We start from the raw sequence: 26,478 nt of genomic DNA on the forward strand, positions 1-26,478 counted from the left end.
CACTGCACTAGATACAACTACGACGAGTACAGAAGTTCTGAGGAATCCTGGAAAAGCTGTTAATTGACCTAAGAAACAGTCCGACAAGAAGTTCTAAAATATGGCATGAATTTTAAGCACAACATAAAATGAAATGCTACAATAAGCCTCACAAAATGCAGATGAAACAGCAACTAAAACCTACTCCAGGTAGCAGAAAGAAACGGAGTGGTGCATTTGTAAGAGGAAATTCAACAGTCAAGTCGTGTGGTAAAGGCATGCATGGTAAAGGCGTGCGTTGTAAAGTGTTTGTATGGTAAAAGTTTTGCGGGAAAGGCATTGTATTGACAAAAATGTGTTGTAAGCTTGTCGCCCAAAGGAAAGTGTAGTAATAAGGAATTGTTGCATTAGATCGGCTTACTTTGCTTGAATGCAAAGACATTTGCCAATTAGAAAATTAATAAAATCAGCTTAGCAAATCATTCCCTTTCCTGAAGTAATCGGGGTTAACATTTGGTCTCTTCTTACGGTTTCATTTTGCTGCTAATATCTGGAGCAGGTGACTTTGGTAAACAATATAAGTAAACAAGCGAAGTCTGGTTTTCTCTGGTCAGAAGCAAATGCTGTCAGTGATGTCTCAGACCATGAAATGGATTCCCTATGCCCATTTTGAATGTGCAGATTGAAAAGAGTGAAGCACTGTTACTTATTACTATTATTTTTTTATTCAGTGGCGGCTGGTACAGTACGGGGGTGGCGGAGTGGGGGGATAGGGGTATTTAAAAAAAAGATTAACTTACGTGATCCTGCCGCATCTCTCCTCCGTCTCTCCCATGTTGTGTCTCATCCAGGAAGCACCCATTCTCCCCGCAGCCAATCACAACACTGCAAGCAGCACTGTGATTGGTAAGCACCCAGGCTCTCCTAAGCCAATCATTGGTTTGATAGTCGTGATTCGGCGCTGAGACCGGGACTGGGGGCCTGGGCGTTTTCTCCACCCAGGCTGTATTGCAGCCTGGGTGGAGAACATGCAAAGTGTGCATGACGTGTTGGCCAGCCTGAGACGGCCGACCAAAGCGCCATGCGCACTTTAGAGTGCAGCAACCACTCCTCCTCCCCGACGTCAGGAGAGCCAAGCCCAGCCTATGACGATACTAAAAATAAAATGATAATAACCTTAATTATTATCATATTCTTTTTTCTTTTACACTAATCTCTGAGCAGTAGGGCGACGCTCCTCCACCTTAGCAGAGGAGCCGCCACTATTTTTGTTTATAAAGCACAAGCCAAATAAAGTGCGCTGTAGACGCTTCAAAATGATGGTGCTAGACTTTATTGAAAATACTTAAATGTTTTTAAGTACACTAATGAAATAGAAAATTGACCTGCCTAGAGTGGGTTGAGAGAGTTGTACCAAGCAAACACTACTCCCTTGCCTTGATGAAAGGAGTAGGCAAAGCAAGTGGGATTATTCCGAGACTCGCTTCGCTTCACTTGCATACGGCTCCCTCATGCTGACCGAGCAGTCTGTTAAACTTTCAACGCATTGACTGGAACTGTTGTGACTGCCGTTTCTGCCAATTCAAGAAATGTCCGAAGGGCTGGGGGACATCTCTAAATTCAGAAGGAGGTGTACCCTTGGCCCGGCGCTAGTAAAGTAGTCCCTCATGCCAACTTACATACTCAGTCCGTCTAACTCTAAAAGAGGTCACTAGTTTATTTCTTTACCAAGTAGCTGCACTATTCGTCACCGTTCTGACCGCCCATAAGTATAAAAAATACTTTTTCTTAGCATAGTAAGTTTTTACTGCTTTCAAACAAACTGCTTTGTTTAACAAATATAATATGACACATCAGATTAGCAAATGCAAATGTTGGCATTGACATAGGGAAAGTCCTAGTTACTGTATGTAAATGTAAAACATTTTGCTGTATATCAGAAGCGGACATATTTGAACTAGTTCCTCAAATGTAGGCGTCTATGCAGCCCTGTGCGTTGCTGAGCTCTGTAGTCATAGCGGCTGCTGTTTCTGATTTCTGGATTGATGTGCTGTCATCTTACTTGCATTTCATGCTTTGCTTCCATCGACCATTTCTCAGGCCATATTTCACATACTGGATAACCTGCGTCCACTTGATCATCACCCTGCTGTCCATCTGCACATATGGCATCGCACCTATTGGATTTGCACAACATGTGAAAGCAGAGCTGGTAAGGCAAGCGCCGGCAGTGTTCAACTTTCGGTGTACTCTTGTGCCACCGCCATGACAGCTCTTGTTGTCTGTTTCTAGGTGTTAAGAAACAAAGGTGTCTATGAAAGCGTGAAGTACATCCAACAGGAGAACTTCTGGATCGGACCCAGTTCGGTGAGCCATTGCTGTGCTCGGCTCTGTGTGTGATGAGTTTTGGACTAGGGGAGTTGGGAACACAAGGATAGTGAGCAAGTTAAAGGCTTAATGGGGCTAAGCTATGACTAGAGAACATGGAGGTTCAGGATGTTAATGTTAAAGGAGATGGATGTAAGAGTGCCAGTTTCCTTGGCATTACTAAAAGTCTGGATTGTTAAATCTTGCACAATATGTATTATATTTATATATATTATTGCACACACAGCTGTGGCAAAGCTTCACACCTAACCTTCAGTATCTCCTGTGTTTGCATTATTGGGAACCTAAGCAAAGTGTCGCCACTGCACCGCACTCCTTATCTGCTGCATCCCCTCTCTTGTAATATAATTCACACACAATCTTGCCAAAGTAATTTACACCTTGCCTGCGGCTGCCCATCCTTTCCAAGTACTAAAATTCTCATAACCTCAGTTGTCATGCCCGGAGCCGCATAGTGTTATAGTACTGGGACCCTTCCTGAATATCGACTTTCTGTAGCCCCTCAGTTTCCACTTTTTGGTTTGAAAAGGTGGTGACATTGCACATCAGACGTGACCTGCAATACTCCCACTATTCAAGTTTAGGGCCCTGCATCTATCAATTCACTTCTAGCCTAAACTGGTGTATGTACTCCTATTCTAGTACTTGAACCTGCATACAATACTTACTTTGCACCTCACTGTGAGTTCCATACTGTTATACAATAAGAGATTTTAACCCAACCTAAGGTTCCTCATTCCTTACATAAAGCATCACCTTGGTTTTTCAACCCTGGCACCTACACAGATCACTACTGATATTTTTTTGACTAATTTCAGATCTCCTTGATCCATCTTGGGGCAAAGTTCTCTCCTTGCATTCGACGGGATTTGCAGATCGAGAAGCTGACCCAGCGACAGCGTGACCGTGAGCGCGAATCTGGCTGCTGTGTTCAGAACGATAGATCCGGCTGTGTGCAGACCTTGAGAGCTGACTGCTCGGTGAGTCCATTTCTAAGCGCAAGCCACAGATCTGAACAAATTCTCCACCTTTTATCCAGCATAGTTTTGTATCTATGTACGACCTTCCAGTGCTAGAGTTAGCATTGCAGGTGGTCATCTTCTGCCTGCTCATGTTATCCGATTATAAAGGTAAGGGCCCTCAGGTGAACGGCTGCAGTACTTGGAATAAGGGTGAAGGCCAGTTTCTCTCAGTTACCATATAATATCTAGGTTCCAGGGACCCTTTAGTCCACCTACAACAATTGGCACCCTATCCTCATAGGCTTAGAGGTGTTCTTTGCTCTCATATTTTAGATTTGCTTCTTGAGTCTGGAATACTTGTGCACCAACGAAGCTTACTTCTTGTACTTTTACTTTTTATTTCCTTGAGGGATTTGAATGACTCTCACTCACCCAACCCTTTTTCTCCATTGTATCCATGTCTATATTTTTAAGCCACTCTTATTGTCCATGCAATATCAACCTAGCTCCTGTTTAGTGGTCTGGCTCTAGACTTCCACCAGTCTGTTTAAATTCTTCTGGAGAGGATACCTAAAGATCTGGACACAATGCACCAGATATTTTTGCTTGCAATTGGTACTTTAGATGCCACATCTAGAAAAATATTATGCCCAGCCTTGCAAATGTTAGGGCTGGGCGTAGTTCGCGAAGTAGTGCTTCGCGAAGTGCACTTCGCACTACGCGAGCTATGCGTAGCATTACGCGAACTGCGTAGTAGCATGTTGGCACTGTGCAAGATGCCGTTTTCAATGATTGCACAGTGCGGACAAGCATCCGGCACTGTGCAATCATTGAAAACGGCATCTTGCACAGTGCGAGCTGTAGTTTTCTGCCGCTCAAAGAGATTTTTCCTTGAGCGGCATCTTTCTCAACGCAGACTGGTAGTTTCTCATCGCGAGTGGTCACGAGCATACGCGACCACTCGCAATGAGAAAACAGACCTCCCCGCGTTGAGAATCTCGCAGGGAGGTTTATTTTCCAAGCTCGCGATCAGCAACTTGACGTTGCTGATCGCGAAGGAGAAAAAAGTCTTGCCAATATGTCATTTTGATTGCTCGCGGTCGCCAACTTGACGTTGAGGACCGCGAGCAAGCAAAAAATAACCGCTACGCGTGTTCGCACTGTGCTACGTGCAGCTCGCGTAGTGCGAAGTTGCGCAAACTTCGCAAACTACGCGAGCGTAGCGTAGTGGTTCGCCCAGGCCTACAAATGATAGGCATAGGGTTAACACAAACTCATATTTTTGTGCTGTTATTGCCCTCTCATTAAGCCCCATAGCAGTCTTCCAGTTTCTCCCAACAGCCTTCACATTTGTTTCCCTGTGAGGCGATCAAAGTAAGGTATTGCTCCTGTGTGGTGACCTTCAAGACTTTGTTTCCCATCCTGCACTTCCGCTCAGGATGTATCTGTCCTACTGTAAATGCATTTCTTTGCATTTATCTACATGAAATGAGAGCACTTGGCTACTTTTGCATCTTTTTAAGTCACTCCTCATTTAATTTATCTCACTCCGGGATGGAAGCAATGTGAAAGCTCTTCTCGATATCTACATATTGCCTCACCTTTCCATTCAGCTCCTCAACAGTAGAATATACGAAAGCATTGCAGATCATGAGAAGTCTGACCTCAATTACAAAAATGTGTTCTATCCTTGTTCTCAAAGTTGAATCCTTTTGCTAGCTTTCCTTACCTAATGTAAATGGTTTGCTGAAATGTACTGTATGCTTCCATTTATTAAATTTCTTGTCTACTCAAAAAAAGTGTTGACCAGGGCTTTTGCCCAATGAAACCATGTTGTTGCTGAGCAAGCAGAAGAGAGTCAGAAAATTAGGTAGATGAATGGTTGTCTGAATGGAGGAAAGGAAGTTTTAGTTGCGAGTTATGCTGATTTGAAATAATTCCTGTGCTTAAGGCACAAGTTTAAGTTAATTTACTGTGCACTTCCAGAGCCCTCTGTGTGACTTTTAGTAATCGGTCTATGAGACAGTCGAAATTGTACATTTCCGCCTTCCTAAGGCACTAATAGGCTTTCTACACAAACTTAGAGGTTAGGCTGGTTTGTGATCCTTTACTAGTTACCCCAAGCCCACAGTAACAAATCTCCAATATGTTTTTTGCTGAAGCTGCAACACAAAATTTTGTGACCGAATTTTGCAGTGAAACAAAGCAGATGGCTACTCTCAACTTATACGTCAATATTCGGATGGAGTGAGACATGCAGCAGGTCTGTGAAGGACTGTTCTAAGCCAAAGGCTTACAACTCATGGCCAAAATCTCCTCCATGTCATTATGAAATTGAAAAAATATCTGTTTGAGTTATTGGCCAAAGACGGTGCGTATAACCACGTTCCATCTGGAGCAAAGTGTGCTCTTTCATGAAGACAAGTGACTGAGTGCACCAATCTAAACAACCCTGGATAGCACTAAAGTGTAAGGCCTCCACACTTCTGGTCCCAACGAAGGCCATAGACCTGCAAGGACTTTTCCAGGCCAAAACATGTTGATCTGACCTCTAGGTGTCATGGATCAGCGACTCATCCACTTTACACCAACTTTACACCTATCCTATTCCTTTCCCTTAATAAAGATTCACCTACAGGGTAGGAGGTAATTTTAAATCCACTTACTACTGTCAACATCCAGACCGTTTCCCTCTTGGTGGAGGTTATGATGTCACTTGAAGAACGGGACGTCAAGTAACAGACCCTATGATGACACTAACCACCAAACCACACTAAGCGGAGATAATACACACCACAGAGTGTGAACATGTGGTTGAGAGTGTCTGATACAATATTCCTGAGACTCTCGTATTGAGACCTTTGTGTTTCATTCTCCCTTTCTTTTTGATTGATAAGTATCGCTTGGAAGCTGAATGAACCTCTGCTTCTCCCTCCCTTGATTTGTTTGATTTGAATTACTTTCATCCTGTGCCGTCTAAGCAATCATAACCAAACTAAGATGGCTGTTTCTCTGATTTGTTTCAGCTATTATAGCTGCTTGCATTTTCTTTAATTTGTTTCTCATATTACAGATGCTATGTTTTTATCGACCTAATTGTTCTGATGTGTCGGCTGCATATATCACGTCTAGGCTGTTGATGATATTCGTTTCAGATACTTGTGCTGCTTGTTTTTGCTTCCATTTATTTTTGATATTGTGACTGCTTATTTTATTTTGTTACTTTGTTTTCTGCTGAACTTGTGGTCCTCACTAGGTTTGTGAATCCGCCTGCTTGTGTATTGTCCCATATTTCTGTGCTGTGCTGGTTATACACCTGTTTTACTTAATATTTATTTCTTAGTATGTGATATCCTAGCTCTGTCCCATGTATGATAGTGAGATGGTCTTTTTTTGCAAAGAGCCCTCCCTTCAAACGCATTAGAAATACTAAATACTAACATTTCCTGCTAGTGAGGAAACGAGATGCTTGTGTGAATTATACCCTTCTGCTGTAATCCTAAAATGCCTAATGCCAGATATAAGTTGCACGAAGCTCCTATTTAAAATACAGAATTGATAAAATGCCTCAACTAGTCCAAGTCACAGAGTTCCTGAGATCTTTGTCACTGAGAAGACCATGCCACCCGCTGTTTGTTTCTAAAGCAAAGACCTTTTACATTAATCTAAATGCTTTATGTCCCCGATAGTCAACATACAATGTGCCTTTACTGTGAGACCTGATCATAGTTTTGTAGGGCTTTGACCAAAAATACTGCCACATTTTGTACAAGTTAGAGTTGGTGTATCATTCTGTGTGCTACTCCTGATAAAGGAAGTTTGGGCGGTGAAACATTGCACCTTTGAACACTATTCTAACACCCACACAGCCCTGCTGCAGATTAAGTGGCCCATATTCATATCCAGAACTGAACACGTGGTCTGCAGCAAACACTTGATAAAGTCCGTTTTTTATAAAAACTTAACAAGCAGAAGATGCAGGATCTGGTGTTTGGTTGTGGCAGCAAGCTCTAACTTACCCAGATTGGTTTTCATGCCTTCTGTGACATGGCCAGTTGAAAAGCTAGGCATTTCGTTCAATAGCAACCTTTTGTTTGAGGCTCGGGTCCACGTGGTCTAAGTTGGTTCATTTTGTCCAATTCTTTCTTCCCTGGAAATCTTGCGCTTTATTCTTTTTGGTCTAAAGCAATGAGGATTAGAGTTTGTTTACTGTCTTGCCTGGGTAATGGGATGACATTTGCCTGGGGCTGCCTGAAGCTAGAGCCTAGATGATTCAACAAGTCAAGACCATGACTCTTAGATGGGCAAGTAGACTCCCGAAGTTGAGTCACCTTTCAGAGGCTAAACAATCCTTGTGGTAATTTCCTGATAAGCAAAGAATATGCTTTAAGGACCTCTGTGTGATCATTGGACAGTCAGTAAATCAGAGCCAATCTGATCGAAGCCTATTCCTGTTAACACTTCTAGTGCTTTGTTTGCGCCCAAACTCACAGTCTTTCTGCAGATTCTGTGTTTCAGTCAAACACGCTGTGGGGACAGTGTGTTTCGAGAGATAGCGTCTTTGCTCTGGACTGCCTTGCCATCTCACTGTTAACCATCGGGTCATTGGGCAGGAGTCTACTGCACTCCTGTTCTGTAAATTTCTGGTCCTGATGCTGTGCATCTTAGGTAGTGTTGTTTTTTTCTTTTTACGACAACCTGCTGGCATATCAGCTGTTGATAGCACGCTTAAGCTCAATATAATAAATAAAGGGGATGGTGTAGAGAGAGTTCCTAACACTTTACCTCTTCCCAGAAAACAGCAACAAACACAATCAAACCCCTTTGACATAGAATACTTGATTCAGGTTTCTTGGTTTCAGAACTGTGGGTTTGGAGGTTTCTTTTCCTGTGGCTCTTCATTGCAGGGTATAAGCAGATGGGCTACACATCCAGCATAATAGAACAGTGCTAGCACATTCCCCAGAAGGTCTCAGAGAGACAGCTGCTTTCTTTGTCCCAGTGGATTCTAACAAATTCATGGTGTTGTGCTTTGAACTGTACTGGCTGAGGTCTGGTTGAAACCAGCCTATCTATTCATCAAAAGTTTTTGCCTTCGAGTACCTTCCCACACGTACTTGGATCCGGTCTTCGTGGTGAAGACAGGATGAACAGCTGTTTATTGTGAAGTGTCTATTGGGAGTGAGAGCGAGTTGAGCAGAGCACAGCACATTACAGTTGGGAATAGTGGAAAATGCTTATGAGATAAACCTCTACTTCTCTCCTCCGCAGGAGACCTTGGCAACCTTCGTAAAGTGGCCAGAGTTTAATGCTCCACTCAGGGAATCGTCAACAGATAGACGGACGTCTGGAGCAGTGTGCCACCAAGACCCCCGGTGAGCCACCTGATATATACCCTTTCACCAGAGATGCAGATTGTCAAAACACGGATCATCTCTATTCTTCAAAGAACTTGTGTTTTTTGGGTTGGGGTGTGTGGCACAGCTTATGGGCAAGGGTAAATGACAAACCAGGGCTGGGCATCCGTGGTAAATAGGAAAGAGGACAATATAAAAGGTCTAGAGGAGAGGAGAATCATTATAGGGGAAGTTTGGTGGTAGTTGTAGCGTCTGAAGTAGAGGACATAGTGAACCAATGGAGTAGATAAAAATATGAGGGAAGTGTGTAGTAAACAATATAAGTGGGTGAGGTATGAGAGGCATACAAATTAAAAAGGGAAAAGGCGGAGACAGGAGGAATTTATAGCATAAATGACCGATGAGCTGGCACAATTGTGGGGGAGAGGGAAGCGGAGGAAGTAGTAGGGCTTCGGCAAATAAGGTTGGGCAGTTGTAGATTAAGGATTCCAAGGCATTTCTAGCTATATCGAGGATGGTGGCATGGTGGAGTCAGATTTAAGGTATAAGGTATGCAGGACTATTTATAATAACAGAACAGAGCACTTGTGGAATGTGGAGAAATGGTGGATGGATGTATTTTGAAAGGATTAGGGTACAAGTGGAATAAGGTGTAGTGGGTATGCGAAGGAATGAAGGCCTTTGTGAGGTAAGGCTAGAGTAAGAAACAGAAAAACTCTATTCCAGGAGCTGGAGGAGATACAAGATGAATTGGGCAGTTAAAGGGTAGAAAGGAGTTCAGCACTTAAAAGCAATTCTCGTTAGGAGATTCTCATATCAGCTGTTAAAGCCCAGGAGCGGGTGTATGTAGGAAACCTGGCATTGTGTTCTCATTTATTACTGACAATGACTTTCACTTTCAGGACGTGCGAGGAGCCGGCCTCCATTGCCCCGCATGTCTGGGAAGATGACATCACCAAGTGGCCGGTAAGATTGAAATCACTGGTACCAGGGATATCTCTTTGCATTATACATTTTGCCACTTAACATGTAGCACCATTTCCTAGTGTAAAATGCACCTCCTAAAGCCACCTTTCCATGAACCATCTTCACTCTGATGGAATCTTGTACTCCCCTTTCACTGAAGGTACCAGTCTGACATGGCTGACGGCCCAGTTATACCTGCTTTCTAAGAGATGAGATTGACATTCTGCTGAAGCTGCCCTATGCTAGCCAAACTTTCAGCACAATCCTTGCATGACCAGAAGCTGTACCTCCACCTTATCATCATTACAAAATCTCCATTGTCAGAAAATATTCCTATTTCCTACAAACAGCCTAATAGTTCTGTTGTACCATAACTGAAGCCTCCACCTCAGCCCAATGGAATGTCCTGCATCACCAAATTAAAGCTTCACCTCCAGTACCAACGCTGTACCCGTACCAACGCTGTACCCGTACCAACAAATCAGGAACATATCGGCAGGTCACAGCTAGCTAGTCCAATTTTCAATCTCTCTATTTTTTATTTTTTTTACTCCCTTTCCTCTTCTCCAGATTTGCACGTATGAGCCAAAAAAAAACCTCACTGGTTTGAGTCACATGGACTGTGACATCACGGGGCGGCCGTGCTGTATCGGAACCAAGGGAAGGTGAGAAACTGAAAATGGGTTCATATTGTGAAAGATGACCTTTCAAATGCCCTCCTACACTTCCCTAAGCGGACTACATGGTCTTCTTGCTGATGATAGCACTGATGCATAACATTGCTCTGATCTAGTGGTGCAAAATTGGTGCTCAGAAAAGGGTGAATGGTAAGAGTCATCCTGATCCCTATATCTAAAGCAGCTTGCACACTATCAGGACAAGTAGCCTTTAGAACAGGGGTAGCCATAAACATTTGCCTAGGGGCCACAAAGTATGGTCTGTGGTGAGACAGAGGGCCGCACTGTGGCGGTAGGGGGTCCTGGGTGGGCCAGGGAATGTGTAAAATGGTCTAAAAACATGTTAGATAAACGGACAGGCATTTATTTGTAGGTTAACTAAAGTTAAGTGGTGCAGGACACCACAGACGTTACTTCATTTAACTTGCAAATAAATACTTGCTGGTTTATTTAACATTTTTTTTAAATGTGCTCAGCAAGTAAATGGCAGCTCATGCTACTGTTCAACGGGGGGGGGGGGGCACATGTAAAGGTCAAGAGGGATGCAAGTGCCCCAAGGTCGTACTTTGAGTATCCGTGCTCTAGAACATATCTTGAGTGAAATAACTCCCATTCCATGGGTGTGGTAGGAATTACTATCCTTAATGCAGTTCATGTTGCTCTTTAAGGGGGATATCTAAGTCCACTCTACATTCACTATCTCCTGTGTTGCTCTCACTGCATAGGGTGTGGTTAACCCAAAGTTGTCCTTAATGAGAATTATCGTTGACGATGCTCCCACTACAAAAGGCGAGGTCAGCTGTAGATTCTGCATCATTTTATTCCTCCCTGTCAGTTCTTATGAACATTCTCATTTATAATGGGCTAAGTATGACTGGCCTGGGGTTTTTATTTCCTTTCTCCATCTGGATAGTAAGTAAGGTATCTTTACAAAGCGGTAGATGTTAGCTAGTGTAGTTTTGAGAATCTGGGCAAAGATACACTAGACTAGACAGCCCATTATGTAAAAACTTAGATTAATTGCAGACCTGCACATAATACTCTAGATGGTAAGCACATGGAAATCTAATTATGTATAGTGTACAGCGAATTGAAGTTTTGAGAACAGTGTCTCCCGCACTGTGGCTCGTTGCAAGACGATTTTTGGTGGGTCACGAAACTCCAAGCAATAAATAAAGATGTATTTTAATTCTGTATTTATCGTGCCGCATTTGCTGAGATTCAAAGAAAGAGGTCAAATGTTAGGCTAGGTCTTCTGACAAATTGCTGCTTATTCTTTTCAACATGGATATTGGTGTGTACAAACTCCTCTCTTTGTGCAGTCAAAGAAAGAAAAGTGGAGTGAATTATATCACAATCTTGCTGGGGTACAGGGAGTATGAAAGGAAAGGCTGTAGGATATTATTTGTTTGTTACACACAACAAAATGTAAATGCCTGTAAATGAACAGTACACATTCAGCAGTTAGAAAAGCAAAAATTAAGCACATTTTTTGTAATTCAGGGATTGAAATAAATATTTTAATAGGACCAAAACAAATCAAGACGCTTTACTTGGCCATTGCCAAATGTCGATCAAACCGGATTTACACACATTATCATTTGTATTCAATATTGTTTTATCAGCAAAACGGTATGCCTGTGCAGATTTAGTGCCCATTTAATTGAAAATCGTGTAATCTGTACATGACAATGCAGTACCACAGAATGCTTTAGTTACATAAAAAACACCTACCTCATGTCCATTAAAACTAGGTGGGTCACAAACTTTTGTCATTCTAATAATTGGTCATGTTTCTAAAATGTTTGGAAAGCATTGCTTTGGAATATTTATTAGAGCTTGATCAGTGGCGTAACGAAACCTGAGGGGGCCCCCCTGCAAAGGACATGGAGGGGGCCCCCTGACCCACCGCGCACCAATTTGCCCCACCGCCAAAAAAATCTGGTATATTTTTAATTGAAACCTCTCACATTTAATGATATGCCTCGATATTTGCGTACTCAAAATTCTACTAAAAAAGTAGGAAACACTCTTACCATATAAGCTAGACCATTTGTAACATTATTGTCAAGAGCAGATTATTTAACTGAGACAGGAATCAGAGCAATGCCAAGGAGAGGTTGTATTGTTTGAGGAACTGCCTATCGCTGAAGAACAAAGAACAACTACATAGGGTCTGAATTAGAATTGGCATTGATGGAAAATAACTTGAAACTTTGAAAGACAAACCCAAATCTGCAATTTAACAGACTTGACTGACAATATACATGAGCAGTACACAAGATATAACCAAGTATCCGGCCAGCTCCAAAAGAAATAAACTGGTGTGAATTATCTGCATGCCACACACTTGCGTCTGTCAGGGATTTTGTACAATATTAACCACTCTATAGTATTTAAAATGAACTGAGGATGCAATTTCAATATATACCATCAGGGCTTTATTGGTATGCAGGGCATAAACAGGCAGGCACACAAGGCTGAGGATGAAAACTGGTTGGATGCTTCAGAACATTGATGCAGATGTGTGTCTGTTTTTATCATTTCTCTATTGTAGACAAAGCTAATTCCACGATTTCAGGTGCACATATTACAGACAAGTGCAAACAACACCATCAATAACGCATCATGTAGGATAAAAACAAACCATATTAGCAAGTACCTAAAGACAGAATCTATACTGTAGCAGGTGAAGCAAAGGAAAAAGTGTAGCAGGTGAAGCAAAGGAAAAAGTGCAAATACTTTCAAAGTGCATAATAAAAGAATCAGCAATCCAGCAATATACAAAACTCAAGCGTGTTTTGTAAAGCAATCCCCCCTTCTTCTTGCATCAAGGTGAAAACACTTTCAAAGTGCGTGATAAAAACAAGTGACTGGTCAAACAATAACATGCATAACAGCATACAAAAATAAAATGTGACCAGTTTAATCAGACTATGGGCCTTTGGTTTGTGAATGAAGGTGCAAATATTTCACATTGACTTTTTAAACAATAACAAGTTCAGCAGGCAGGAGCATACACAAATCAAACCAGTTTAGTCAACCAATGCCCCTTTGGTTTGTGCATGAAGGTGCAGATATTTCTACGTCACTGTTAAAACAATAATAAGTACAGCAGGCAGCAGCATTTTAAAAACCCTGTACTATACTCTTCCCAGGCGCACACACACACACACATGTAGCACAGTCACTGCTCCTGTGCAGCACTACACATCTACCTGAAGTAGGCCAAGGGTGAGTCAAGCACACAGCAGCTGAACTTTTAAAAAAGTGGGTGATACTGTAGGCTTCACTCCAGTAAGAGAGTAAAAGGGATCTGTTCACTACTACTGATCACTACACCGTATGTTGCCACCACTGCCCTTGTGCTGCTTAACACCTGGCAAAGGCTGTAGCCTTCCACTACTATAAGGATAGTACTTTGGGTGCCCCTCCTGAGCCAACAAGACCGCATACCGTGAGACAGACCTGTGTCATGTAACCCCCGCATGATACGTGCTCACATATGAGAAAAAATCTGAATTAGGGTCCAGTGCTTTAAATGGGCCGGTACTCACCAGTACTGAGTACCAGCACTTCTCAGTTTTATCCCTCTGAGTACTGGAACTTGTTTTTGGCAAGGAATGCACCAGTACTCCCAGAAGCAGCAGGGTTCATGCCCTGAAGTACGGGTATGTACAATGCAAAACCTACTGAAAATAACCCTTTCAGATGGAGCATGTTTATGTGCCACTCTGGCACGCAACGGGTAGTGTATTCCTGCACTGGGATGCTCCTGCAGTGTTAGGTTCTAATTGGCATTGCAACGAGAATGAGGATGTGGCCAGAGCTGCCGACAGTGGAACTGGAGAACCAGGTGCGAATCCCGACGTCGGCTCATCATCCTGTGATTCTGGACAACTCCCTTAACCAGTGATGCTTAAAAAAAAGTACGCTTTAATGCAAATGCTCTGACTGCCATGTAAAGCGCTTAAATGTCCATGGCCCAAATTTGCGCAATATCAGACTGCCAAAAATTAGGCCCTGCACCTATGACATTGGAGCTGATGCTTGACATGTCTCCTGTGTATAAAGAAGGCTATTTGGTTTGAATAACTTGGCAAAAAGAGGAATCTACAACTAAGCATTCGAGGTGCTGAATCTGAAACACCAATACTTTATATAGCACGTCCCAATATAATGTCGTTAATATACTTATACATAAATACAGTGCTTTAAATGGGCCGCTACTCGCCATTACTAAGTACCGGCACTTCTACATTTTCTGCTCTTGAGTACCGGAACTTCTCCGTGTCCAAAGAGAGTACTGGTACTCATGGGGTAGCATGCCAAGCTCAGTGAAATTTGGCATGTACGAAAAGAAGCGCGACAGACCTGACTTGTCAGTCCGTTTTCGTGAAGCACTCTGATAATCGAGTGCTAATCTGCCCTCAGTGTGCTAACTGCGGGGCGGCCGTATGCATTTATTTAGAGCTGGCAGGAAGTTTGGGAGGGGCCCGAGTCACACTGTGCTATTTGACACTCAGGCTCTGTGGCATCAATAGCACTGTAGGTGTGCGAGCAGGCCCTGCTAGTTGGCATATTGTCACTGTGGGAAATCTAAGAAAGGAATCCTGCTGGCATAGCAGAGTATGGATGCACTTGTTTGAAGTCAGATTGAGGAGGAAGGTGTTGTTCTCAGCAGAGAACTAAATCAAATCAACTTAATCTTGAGGAGGAAGGTGCTGATAGTGAAATTGTAGCACAGCTGAATCAAGGTTAGTAATGTGGGCAGCAGCCAGGGATGGATTAGCAAAGCGGATGGGTCCTGCCTTAGTGTCACCTGTGGGCTGGTTTTATGGAGGACAACCAACCACAATATCCTACTGGCCACCCAGCCCCCACTATGGCCACCTGAATAGGCCACTATGCAGGGCCGGCTTTAGCGCTGGTGGCGCCCTGTGTGACAATGTCTGTTCTGTTGCCCCCCCCAATGACCACCTCTGCCATGGAGTCCCTAACTAGCACCCTTTAACAGTGTCAGTTTTATAGCACCACTCATACCACTGTAAGGTGTCAGAGCACTTTACACTACACACACATTGCACAGAGACAATCATATGTGTGTAAATCAGTGTATAGGAAATGTTACATCAGACAGGACTACAAGGTGTAGTGTAGGAGTGACAAGTCATGTCATCGATACTGGTAGGCAGTATAGTTTGAGTCCTTATTCTGAAAAAGCACAAATTCTGAATTTAAAAGGTAACATCATTGTTAGGAGTTCTCTTTCACAGTAAGAATTGTTTTCTTCCCAAATGAACCCTTTTCGCAAGATTAGGATGATGAAAGACGGGGAAAAAACCTATAGCTCTAACATATACCTTGCAGTTTGCAGCAGCTCTAGCATAACAGTTAATAGCTCAATGTTATATATTAGGATTTTGCCTTAGAAACAACAAGTAACAAAAGGAGCTCTCTTACAGAAGGAATTACCCACTGACCTATTTACATTATATGCACTTCGTTATCTGCATGGTACACGTTCTTAGCAGCAGGCATCTTAACCCTCTGCACTACCTTAGGATGAGTCAAAACTTCTACTAGACAAACCTCCGGCCTCTTTCCAGGAAGATGATAAATCACCAGAGTTAAATTGACGTTTTATTTGATGTCTGAAAAATGCTGGAGGCCAGGAACACGGCAACAGGTGCTTTTAAAATGATAGTATACATTTTTTTTAAGTGACGCCCCCAACCCAAGTCAACGTCCGGTGCAGTCGCACCGATCGCACCGCCCTAGAGCCAGCACTGCCACTATGGAATGTGTAGGTGGGCCGCAGCACAAAAGGCTGTGTTTAGAGGTGGGGAGACGAGACGAGTGAGAGGCCAGTTTTGTGGCCATATTCACCTTAGCCCAGACCCCACAAGCAGTGCTATTCCACATTCCTTCCTGCCACTGCGTCACACTGTGCCTTAATAGATGTGGTCGGGCGGGGCAGGTGTTCCTCTGGTCATTAGGCCATTCACAACTCGGCCACTCTGGGTCAAGGGGCTCTGTAGGTGGAACTGCTAAAACCAAAAGCAGTGTCTTTGCAGTACTCCTCTGCCAAGAACTCCTCGCACTGAGTTATGGCAGGCGGGGGAGAAGAGAGTGTGAGGAGGCTGAGAAGCCACACAGGGAGGCCAGGCCAGATGTTGTGGCCCTAGGGTCGTTCGGCAGCCTAAAGGTTGTGTTTTTCCCCATGCTCCCTCCCAGGCAGGCACTTCACATTCATTCCGTGGTAGGCGGGGAGTGCAGGTTCCATTCAGCTGACCTCTCTGCCAGGCCATCCCATTCAGGCAATGGTGGGTGTGAGAGTGTGCAAAGGTGTTGAGGCCTCGCTGGGAGGCCAGGTGTGGTGTTGGCGCCATTGGGACATTTTAAACTCGACCGAAGTTTCAATAATTAGGTTACCTGCACATGTTCCATTTTCCAAACACCACCAAAAGTACTTGCCAAAAAGATCTGTGCTTTATCTGTTAACAGTTTTGACTCATCATAAGTTAGCACAGAGGGTTCATGTGCTTGCTGCAAAACACATTATGCTGATCTCAGATTTGTTTTTTATGTACATAGGCATGTGGGTTACTAGTTTTGCACACCAATTAAATCTCAATCAAATCAAATGTGTGCCCCTGCCCGGGTCCCTTTGCACTCCATGTTGCCCCGCCCCATAGCCTCCCCTCTGCCCAAGCCCCACCCCCTAATCACATCCTAATATGGTGAGTACCTGCACTTATTTTTTTCCATTTAAAGTACTGCATATATATATGTACATCCATCTACGTCAATAGTATGATTTTAATTATCTTGAAGCCCTGGAAAGCTACAGTGGCCAGAAAATACATAGTAAGTCAAAACCTAACATTGGAGCATTGGAAGCATAACACTGCAGCTTTAAATAGTACTTGTTTTTTCAAACCATAGCTCATGCTGGCTTGTTTTTCAGCCCTTAAGTAACATGTTCACTGAAAGCTGGCCTGGCTCAATATTCATTAGCCTGGGCTGAGAAGAGGTTAAAGTCAGCAGCACATTTCAGAGTCTGTCTGTTACACATTTTGCACAAAAACATATTTGTTCACAAGGCAACGTGTGCGAACCCGCGGGCACAGGGCATCTTGTTTATTATGAGGCTGGCGAAGCATCATGCCCCAGACATACTGTATACCCTTATTGCAAACAACTATGAAGTTTCATCTCAGCACCCCTTCTTCATATGCTCACCATTACCCCACTCTCAGCTCAGCGCCCTCCTTGCTTGAGGTTGCCTCCACCCCTTTCATCTCCATTCCAAGAGTGCATCCCGGGACCTGGGGCACATAGAGAACTGAAAAAGAGGAGTGAGGGGGTCCACAGAGGGGCCTCTCGAGCATCGGACTGCCGGCTCTCTGCACAGGAGAGACATTCGGCCATCGCCAGGCTCCTAGTGGTGCCCTTTGGACGGTAGGGGGGGGGGGGGCGCAGTGCAACTTGAGGCAGATGATAAAACTCAAACTGACAACAAAAAAAGGCGCATTTCCCTGCATTAAGGTAAAAAAGACGTGTGTTGCTAATGCGTTGCAAAAGGTGCTGTCTTTCTAATGTACCTGCCTGTTTTGTTGTTGTGGCAGTTTGTGTTTGGAAGCAGGTGGGGGATGCACACAGGGCAAGCGCCACGTGCCAGTTTTGCTTCAAGCAAACATGTTGTCACTGCGTCGCCTGCGCAAAGCTCAATGGCTTCAAACGGTGGCGCGCCCAGGGCACAACAGGGCACAATGCCAGCAAGGGATGTGTGCCTTCAAACACCTATTGGGTAATAAAAGACAAACAGTACTGGGGTGCAATTGCCCAGTTACACTCTTGGGCTCCGGCACCAGTGCACCTGCTGCACTAACGATAACTATGGCTCTGGTGACTAACGTTTAAATCATAGCTGCCAAGGTTTCAGATTGCTTATGTGTGACATCAGTGTAATTAAGAGTGACATTCAGCGACTATGAGTGACACTTTGTCGCGAGCAAAAAAAAAAAGGAAGACGAGAGAAACATATAAATGTCAGAAATGACACCCATTGAAGCAATGAGAAACTCTAAGAAGAGCTTAAAACTGCTAAATAGCACCAGAAATAGAAGGGCACTAACCTAGTACCCTTACATAGGGGTTCTGCAAGGAGGGTGTTCACCGCTGCAGCCAGGCTCCAGATTCAGGGGTTTTGAGGGAAGTATGAGGTGTGAGAAGGATACATGGGTTTGCTGCTTGGAGATTGTGGGTCACTGCAGTCAGTCCCCATGTTCAGGGGTCTGAGGAAAGGAGGTTGGAGAAGGTTCCATACATGGGGGTGCTGCCTGGAGAATTTTTTGCTGAGCAAGGCCCCAGTTTCAGGGTTTTTGAGGGAAGCAGAGGGGTGTGATAAAGCTTCCTACACATTGCTGCCAAGTTTTCCAATTGTGTGACATTTCCTTGGTTTCAGTGCATGAGTGACACTCAACTGCCGAATGTGTGTCACCTAGGGTAACATTTTCCTGTGAGTAAAACTAAGCAATAAAGTGGTTGGTAAAAGATACATATCAGAAATTACACTTTTTTAATCAATGTGAAGCCCTAAAATATCTTTCAACTGCAGTAAAACCCCTGAAATGGAAGCTAAAAATACTGATACCAAGCTTTGTATACTAAGAAAATATAAAAGCAAAGCAATCCTCATATAACATCTCACATTGCCCCCCCCTCCTCCCTTCCCACCATGTCATTGCACTTCATTGCATAATAATAATACTGTTAAGTACCTGCTGCAGAAATCAAATAAACATAGGGTGGATATTCTTATGTTCCAGTCAGTACAAGAAAAGCAAAATCACGGCTGGTACATATTTTTACCGTTTATCTGTATACTTTAGCATAAATATATAAATAGAAGCACGTTTAAATGTGTTATAGGGATAATACTTAAAGTAAACGAAAACAGAAATTGCAGTTACAAATTAATACATAGGATTTCGTTTCCAGTTAATATAAGTCATGTCCAGGATCCGGGCCTTTGCACACTTGAAAATACAACTAATGGCCGGTAGTTTTCTCTTGGAAAGATGTCAACACTAAACAGAAATGCATGACTCACCGGAGTGCTGCCATTCTACAGTCTGTCTCAGAGCACACGGCGAATCACGCAGAGGCAGCTCTCAAAAGTATCTGGCTCTGGCTGAGGTACTTTACAGTGATTAGGGGACCACTGGAATGTTATTTTCCGGCGGGCCAAGCAGCATTGAAGCAGGCAGGATAGCAAATCTGGGGGCCCCAGTCACGTACGCCAACAACCCTCTAAAAGGCTCAAGTGCACACAGAGGGCATTAACAAGTTCATGTCACGTGAACCGGAGCCTCGTACTCGAGCTCAATCTGAAAGCGAAAGTTGAAATGTTGCCTCTACTCTTTTATCGGCTATAATGTTACCAGCACAAACTGATAGTGCCGGTGGCGCCAGTGGCAGAATTTATAATAAACACAAGGCACAGCCCCGGCGTCCGATTTTTTCAGTGCAGGTCTGCTGGGTATGATTTTCACACTTAGGAAATGGAGAACAACAAAACATCACCACAAACACCACGTGTGGTGGTGTGGTGTCTGTTCTCCCGAAGGGGCCCCCTGGAGCTTAGGGGCCCCCCCGCACTGCATGGGCTGCGGGGGCCTGTGTTACGCCCCTGAGCTTGATCAAAAGTGGCGCAGAGGGGCATGCAGTATCTTCCAGACCGTGTAAATACCATCAGAATGGTGTGAAGCATTTGCTAACTCCAGTAAATACTTACTAGTCAGAGTTGGTACTCTGAATTGAGTATAACTTTTGTATTTGGTGCCTACTGCAAGCATTTGGCATGCCTTCGTAATTAAGGATCGTTTTCCCCCCCGGCAAATTTCAGATTGCTTAATCTGCCAAAATGAACCTGGTTAAAATGAAAGGAATAATTATGGGATGCGATATTCTCTGTATTACTTGAAATTCCAATCCCTGTGAAAACTCTGGTTTAGTCAGGGATCTATATTTTACTGCCTACTTGTGATAATGTCCTAGGTCTCTGAGCTGCTTCACAATTCCATTTTTATACTTCAGTCACAATACATGTATCACATTAATCATCACAACAACCAAACAAAAACATAGTGTGCATCACATATATTTTAGCACATTACATATGCATGTATTTCTGAACACCCTGCATCATAGAGAATCAAATCGATCTTTTGAACTGTAGGTTTAGGTGTGAGAAACAGGCAGGCTCTTTATACATCAATAATCTTTGTTAGTTGCAAATAATGGGGTTTATGCAGAGGGTTCCACGCCTTTGGAGAGAAGATAGTACTCCGAATTCACCCAGTTCAGCCGGCTTCTCTACACTACTACACTCTGCTTCCAGGCCCGACTCGCGTTTCTTGCTCTTTCTGACCCAGGCTTTTATAAAAGTGTTATGAGAACGAGCATACAGAGGCTTGCGGTGGATAAATTATACAGGCAATTTAAATGGAGGCCTTCCCCTTTCTGTGTTAGGATGCTAAGCGAGGCTTCACACGTACAAGTGAATGAATGAATGAATGAAATGAATGAAATGAAAAGGGATTTATAAATGAAATGAAAAGGGATTTATAAAGCGCATGGCTGCCCTCGAGCGTCCCAGCGCTAAAACAAAACACACACACAAAAAAAAAAACACACAAAGTGAATCCTAGCGAATCATCCTTTGACTTTAGCATAATAATCCCGACTGGACCCATCTTCTTGGGTGTCTTCTAGGAGTGTGGGCTTAGTACCAAAGATGATCAAGCTCTTGAGGGAGACCTCCATCTTAGCATTAGGTCACGTTGTCTTCTGCATGCTGAAGTCATAAGATGGTGGAGATTTGTCTTTGGACCAGGAACCTAATGGGAAAGGGAAAAGTCCAAGGCACTAAGAAGAAGCTTCCCATAGATATGTAGAGAAATGGTTTGAAATATATGGTATCAGTTTTAAGGAATGATATTTCAAAAATGTGAAAATACATCTACGCTAGGCTGACTTTCTACATATAGGGCGCTTTGGCTCAGCATTCTTACCAGGGGGTCAGTTGTTTTTGGTTCATGCATTTATATGTCTAGCCGTTCCACCGTGTGTTTCCATTCCTTTCTTCTCTGATGGTTAGGTGAACCTCACTCCACTTCTGTGTGTCAATGTGTGAGGAGTATTCCCTGTATGTGTTGCCTTTTGTTACAGTTCACTCTAGAGAGATGTAATTTTGAGATTGTATACTAACATTCTTTCGACTTGGAAGGATACTTTATATCTCTAAATACAAAATGTGTTTTAAATGAGTTCTTAGAATGGTTCTTAATTAGGTGCGCAAGGCCAGGTGTTCAAGGGGTGTCCATGTATTGGGGCTGAGGTGGAACATTAGCTGTTAATTAACTGGTATGTCTTTCTTCCTCCCCCTCTCTCACTCTGACTCCCACTCTGTCTGTCTTTCTCTTTCTCCTCTCCTTCTCCCTCTCTCCCACATCCTACTCTAGTTGTGAGATCTCGACGAGGGAATACTGCGACTTCATGCACGGCTACTTCCACGAGGAGGCGACACTCTGCTCACAGGTGGGCTATTGGAAGGTGGATAATGGATGCTTCTTGGACACTTGCATTCTTGTGTTTCCTTTATGAGATTAATGGGTGGGTGACACAAGCCCTTTCCTTACCATGCCTAAAATATTCCATGTGCTTGATGACTTCGCATCTCGCTGTGCCACGTTCCTTCTGTTACTCGCTTTGGTGCCTTACACAGCCTATTTTCTTCCTAAGCCGACTTGGTGAGTGAGACAGTTTGTACGAAAAGGATCCTTCCCTTTATACCTTTCCTGCTATGGCAGGGACTAATTTTAATTCACTAATTAATTCACACACTTGACAGGCTGGAAAAATGTAACTGTTCTTAAATTAACAGAGTCTGCTTGTATGAAAGTGAATATGATTTGGAAATATGCCAAAGGAAATTAAATGAAATTAAGTTACATAGCTTATTAACAAATGTTGCTGAATTGATTACACAGAAGCAGGTAAGTGTAAGAGCACTTAGTTTATTGACCGTTCTTCTCCACAGCTTCCAGGGAAATACACCAACTGACCCTGGAGTTCAAACAGCAACATTCCATAACCATGGAGCTGACATCATAGATGGAAGAGATAGGTTAGCTAATTACTGCAGTTGCTTTGCTAGAAAATCACTTGGCAGAGGCCTACACCATTTTGATAAATAGTTGCATGTTTTAAACAAGGTGATTGTAGGAAAGTAAGATCTGCTTCTTATGGTTACCCCTACTTTTTGCTAAATGTGATACTGTTTTTGACTAGTCTGACTGGGATCCTGGTAATCAGGACCCCAGTCTATCTGCTTTCTCCCTAAACTGTTATGTTATGTACTTAGGGACACTCCAGATTTGATACTGGGGTACCCTTGTCATTCCCTAGTATATGGTGCCCATGTACCAAGGGCATGGGTACCCCAGAGGCCTCCCATGGGCTGAAGCATGTATTATGCCACCCATGAGAGGCCATGCAAAATGGAACTACAGGCTTGCTATTGCAGCCTGTGTACGTTGGTAATGCATCACTTACTTAGGATCTAGGTTTACTATATCTAAGGGTCACTACACCTAAAATCTATGTCACCCCTATAGCAGGCCTCAACATTCCTGAAGGCAGGGTGCTTGGTTCTAAATGAGAGGGTGCCACTGCATGAGCAGGACACCCCTGCAGCCTACGGAGTTCGTTCTCCCGGATTGTTAGTGAAGCAGCCATTTACGACCTATAGAGTGGCATAATGTGACCGCGTGATGACCAACTCTAAAACAGCTGAAAGAAACCCTATCGTGTTTGGTGTCAGACATGTTGGAATCATACACCCACACTGGTAACCATGGTGGTAGGTGTGATTCCACCCCTAGGAAGCAAGCTTCGTTGGGTCCATGGTGTTCCCGGTACCAGCTTTTCTAGTTCCGGGTAGCACAAAATGGTTGCTGCCGACCAGAGAAAAATTTCTGCCCTCCTGCTGCTGAGCCAAGCTCGAGCAGAGGAAGGTGGAATAATAGGCATCCTATCCAGACAGGATTTAGTGTATTAGGGCTAGGTGCGTGTGCTTGCCAATGACCGAAAGTCTGCATGAGGGGCACATTTGGTATCCCTGTGCATAGTCCAGTTCAAACCAGTCCTGGGAGCCGTTGGCTCCTGCTTTGGTGCAAAACTTTACAAGGGACATCGGAGTAACCTCACCACTGTCCAGACCCTCCCCTGGGAGGGTCCCCTGAATCTGTCAAACCCTCTCCCGTGGGTACAAAAGGGCTTTCCTGGCTGTAGGATCCTAGATTCGATGTAGACAAGATTCTGAACCAGAAACCACTGACATTCAACCATCTGAACACTCTAGACTTCGCTGGACTTCGTTTGGGCCCGACATAGTCTCCCACTCCATCCAAAGCATCGTCTGTGCCCATGCACAATACAGGCTCCATGCAGGATCTGTGAAGCATCAAGGACAACTGAAGCTATCTGCCTTGGGGTGAAGGAGTCACTCCTGCATTCGTAGGCACCACATCGCACCTGACCAGTCCGCTGCTCCTGAGTTCCTGTGGACTCCGAAGGCTCCAGCAATGCAGGAGGTGAGTTTCTACGTCCCGCGAGGTCCAAGCTGCCCTCTCACCAAGTTTGAGGACATAATCCCTCGAGGGGGTTGCAATACCCGTACCCCTGTGCACTGCTCTAATTTTCTGTTGCATATGCTTTTTAGCGTTTTCCGAGCATTGGGCTCCGTGTAGCCGCAACCGCTGGCACCATTTCCTACCAAGAACTTCTGCCTTCTCGCACCGAGTGCTCCGTGTACTGCTGTTTGGTGAAAGCGCTCGAGGTCGTCTCGCGACTTCTGTGACTCTGGCTGTGAGTCTACTTGAGGGTCAACATTGCTTTTCTTGGGCTTCCCTGATTGCTCCAGGCTTTCCCTGACTCTCCTTGCTTTGGTGAGTCTCCTGGAGCTTGCTGGTTCGAACTGTGACCTTCTTTGACCTTCTGTGTGGGTTGCCCTTGCCAAGGCTTGTTGGTGCTCCCGCCAGACACCAGCTCTAAACATCCATCGTGCGACAGCTTGTATCCGGCTCCTGGTTGCCCTCAGCATCCCCTGGGCCTCCCAGCTGTAGAGTCAAGGTCATTGTCATCTTCCTTAACAATCACATGCTACCTGTGGAACTCTCCCCACACTAGTGTGTATGTGGGCCAGTGCTGGCAACACCTTAGGCCACCACATTGGACTATGATGCCAGCTGGCCCTGAACTGTGGAGACCCCTTACCTTACCTAAAGATTTGAAAATAACCATGTTAAAGTATCCTCGCCTTATATAGAGAACTGTCTGCGCGGACAGAGGCATTAGACCTATGGGTCATGACGACGCAAGGCCCTACTGGTCTTTCATGAAGCGAGGCAGGGAAGCCTCTAGGAAGGGTCTTGCTGGCTGCTTGAATCCTAAACATGGATTACAAGATCCTGAGCAAGATTCTAGCCACAAGATTGCTCCCTCTACATTTCCAGCTTGTTCACCCATGCAAGAACAGCTTCGTACCAGAAGGAGCACAGCCTTGAATATTCGGCCCCAATTCCGTGTCATGGAATTTGCACCACATGCCTATCAAGATCAGCATGTCTAGTGCTTGAAATGGAAAAGGCGTTTGATTCTCTTAGCTGGGATTACCTCTTTGAATTGCTTCATGGATAGACCTGGGCAACTACATGCTGAAAAATACTCAGCTACTCTATGCACACCCCTCTGCATGGGCCCATGTCGGGCACACTACATTTTTTTATCCCATACCCATTGGTCGGGGCACCAAGGAGGGCTGTCCATTTTTGCCACTTCTTTTTGTTCTCACCATATAACCATTTACCTGAACCTTGGGGAAAGAACATGGGATAGACTGCTGGGCGATAGAACACACTTTGTCTTGCTCTATGCATACACCATGCTCTGTACCTAAAGATTGTCACACAGAACCATATAGCAATCGCAGAGGCCTTTGAGGCCTTTCGTAAAGTTTCTGATCTCCGTGTAAACTGCCAGAAATCTTGCCTTTTCCCTTAATATACGCAGACTTGGAGACCAAATTGGACTCGGAAGGTAGCACTCTCCACTGACAACATCACACTTTGAGATATCTGAGTATACTCATTTACCATGACGACCAAGCGCACTGTTGCTGTTCTTAGGAGCCATGTGTTCCAGAGGATGTTGGCGCTATCTGTGATGGGCAGAACTGCCCTTTCTAAGATGATAATGCTCCCTCGCTTTCTTTGATACTTCGCCAACCTGCCCCTATACCAGTTTGCAAAGTTCCACGGCTCAGTAGACACTCTGGGAAGGAAATTGATTTGTAACAATGGCCAATGGAGAATGGTGCTTGCTAAGAAGAGATGGCCCATTGACATGGACGGCTTGGGGGCTATCAACATTTTAGTCCAATTTTCTTGCCTCCCAACTCCTTTGGCTTTGCTTTTTCAGATAATACTGCAACAATGCTAGCGTGATGTTCAATGACCAGGGTGATCCAGACTTTCCAGCCGGTGGGTCATGCTGTCTGTCCATTCCCTGGACTAATACAGGTCATTCATCTAAGTTACCATAGACTGTTAATTCTTCCGGTTCGAATGTCATAGACGACAAGCCGCCTACACTCGAGATGATGTAAACGGTACACACCGTGAGCCAACATCTCATACAATGATTAACAAAGGCACTCAAATCTTACACTGTGTGGCCTCTCGACACACTGCATGATAAATGGGAGACAGAGATGGGCATATAGTTCAATAACAATAAATGGGACCAAATACTAGCACACCCTGTCGCTGTACCCAAAAGCCAGGATCAAACTCATCAAATTCTGCATACATCTGAAAGCGTACCAAACTCCAAAGACCATTAACAAACAGATGCCCCCAACTAAATGCAGACAGGTAACACGTTCTGGCACTGCCACAGGTAACTTAAAATGCTTCTAGGCTGCACAACAGACCCGATGAGCCAGCTATCTGGACTGAGTAACTTACGCAGCTGAGAGGTCTGTGCTCTAGACCTGTTCAAGTGTCTGAGAAACACAAA

At 44.2% G+C, this 26,478-nt stretch overlaps 1 protein-coding gene across 2 annotated transcripts in view; it reads left to right on the forward strand.

Moving 5' to 3' along the window:
• RHBDF2 (rhomboid 5 homolog 2) overlaps positions 1–26,478 on the forward strand; it is a 354,741-nt gene that overhangs the window by 308,163 nt on the left and 20,100 nt on the right. For both annotated transcript variants that reach the window (XM_086930686.1, XM_086930687.1), the window contains 7 exons: positions 2,080–2,191; positions 2,272–2,346; positions 3,186–3,347; positions 8,601–8,704; positions 9,589–9,652; positions 10,223–10,317; positions 21,861–21,936. In XM_086930686.1, coding sequence (XP_086786812.1) covers positions 2,080–2,191; positions 2,272–2,346; positions 3,186–3,347; positions 8,601–8,704; positions 9,589–9,652; positions 10,223–10,317; positions 21,861–21,936 — 688 coding nt within the window. The remainder of the gene's footprint in view (positions 1–2,079; positions 2,192–2,271; positions 2,347–3,185; positions 3,348–8,600; positions 8,705–9,588; positions 9,653–10,222; positions 10,318–21,860; positions 21,937–26,478) is intronic.

This window comes from Lissotriton vulgaris, chromosome 7 (assembly GCF_964263255.1).
Source record: "Lissotriton vulgaris chromosome 7, aLisVul1.2, whole genome shotgun sequence".
Taxonomy (NCBI): Eukaryota; Metazoa; Chordata; class Amphibia; order Caudata; family Salamandridae; genus Lissotriton; species Lissotriton vulgaris.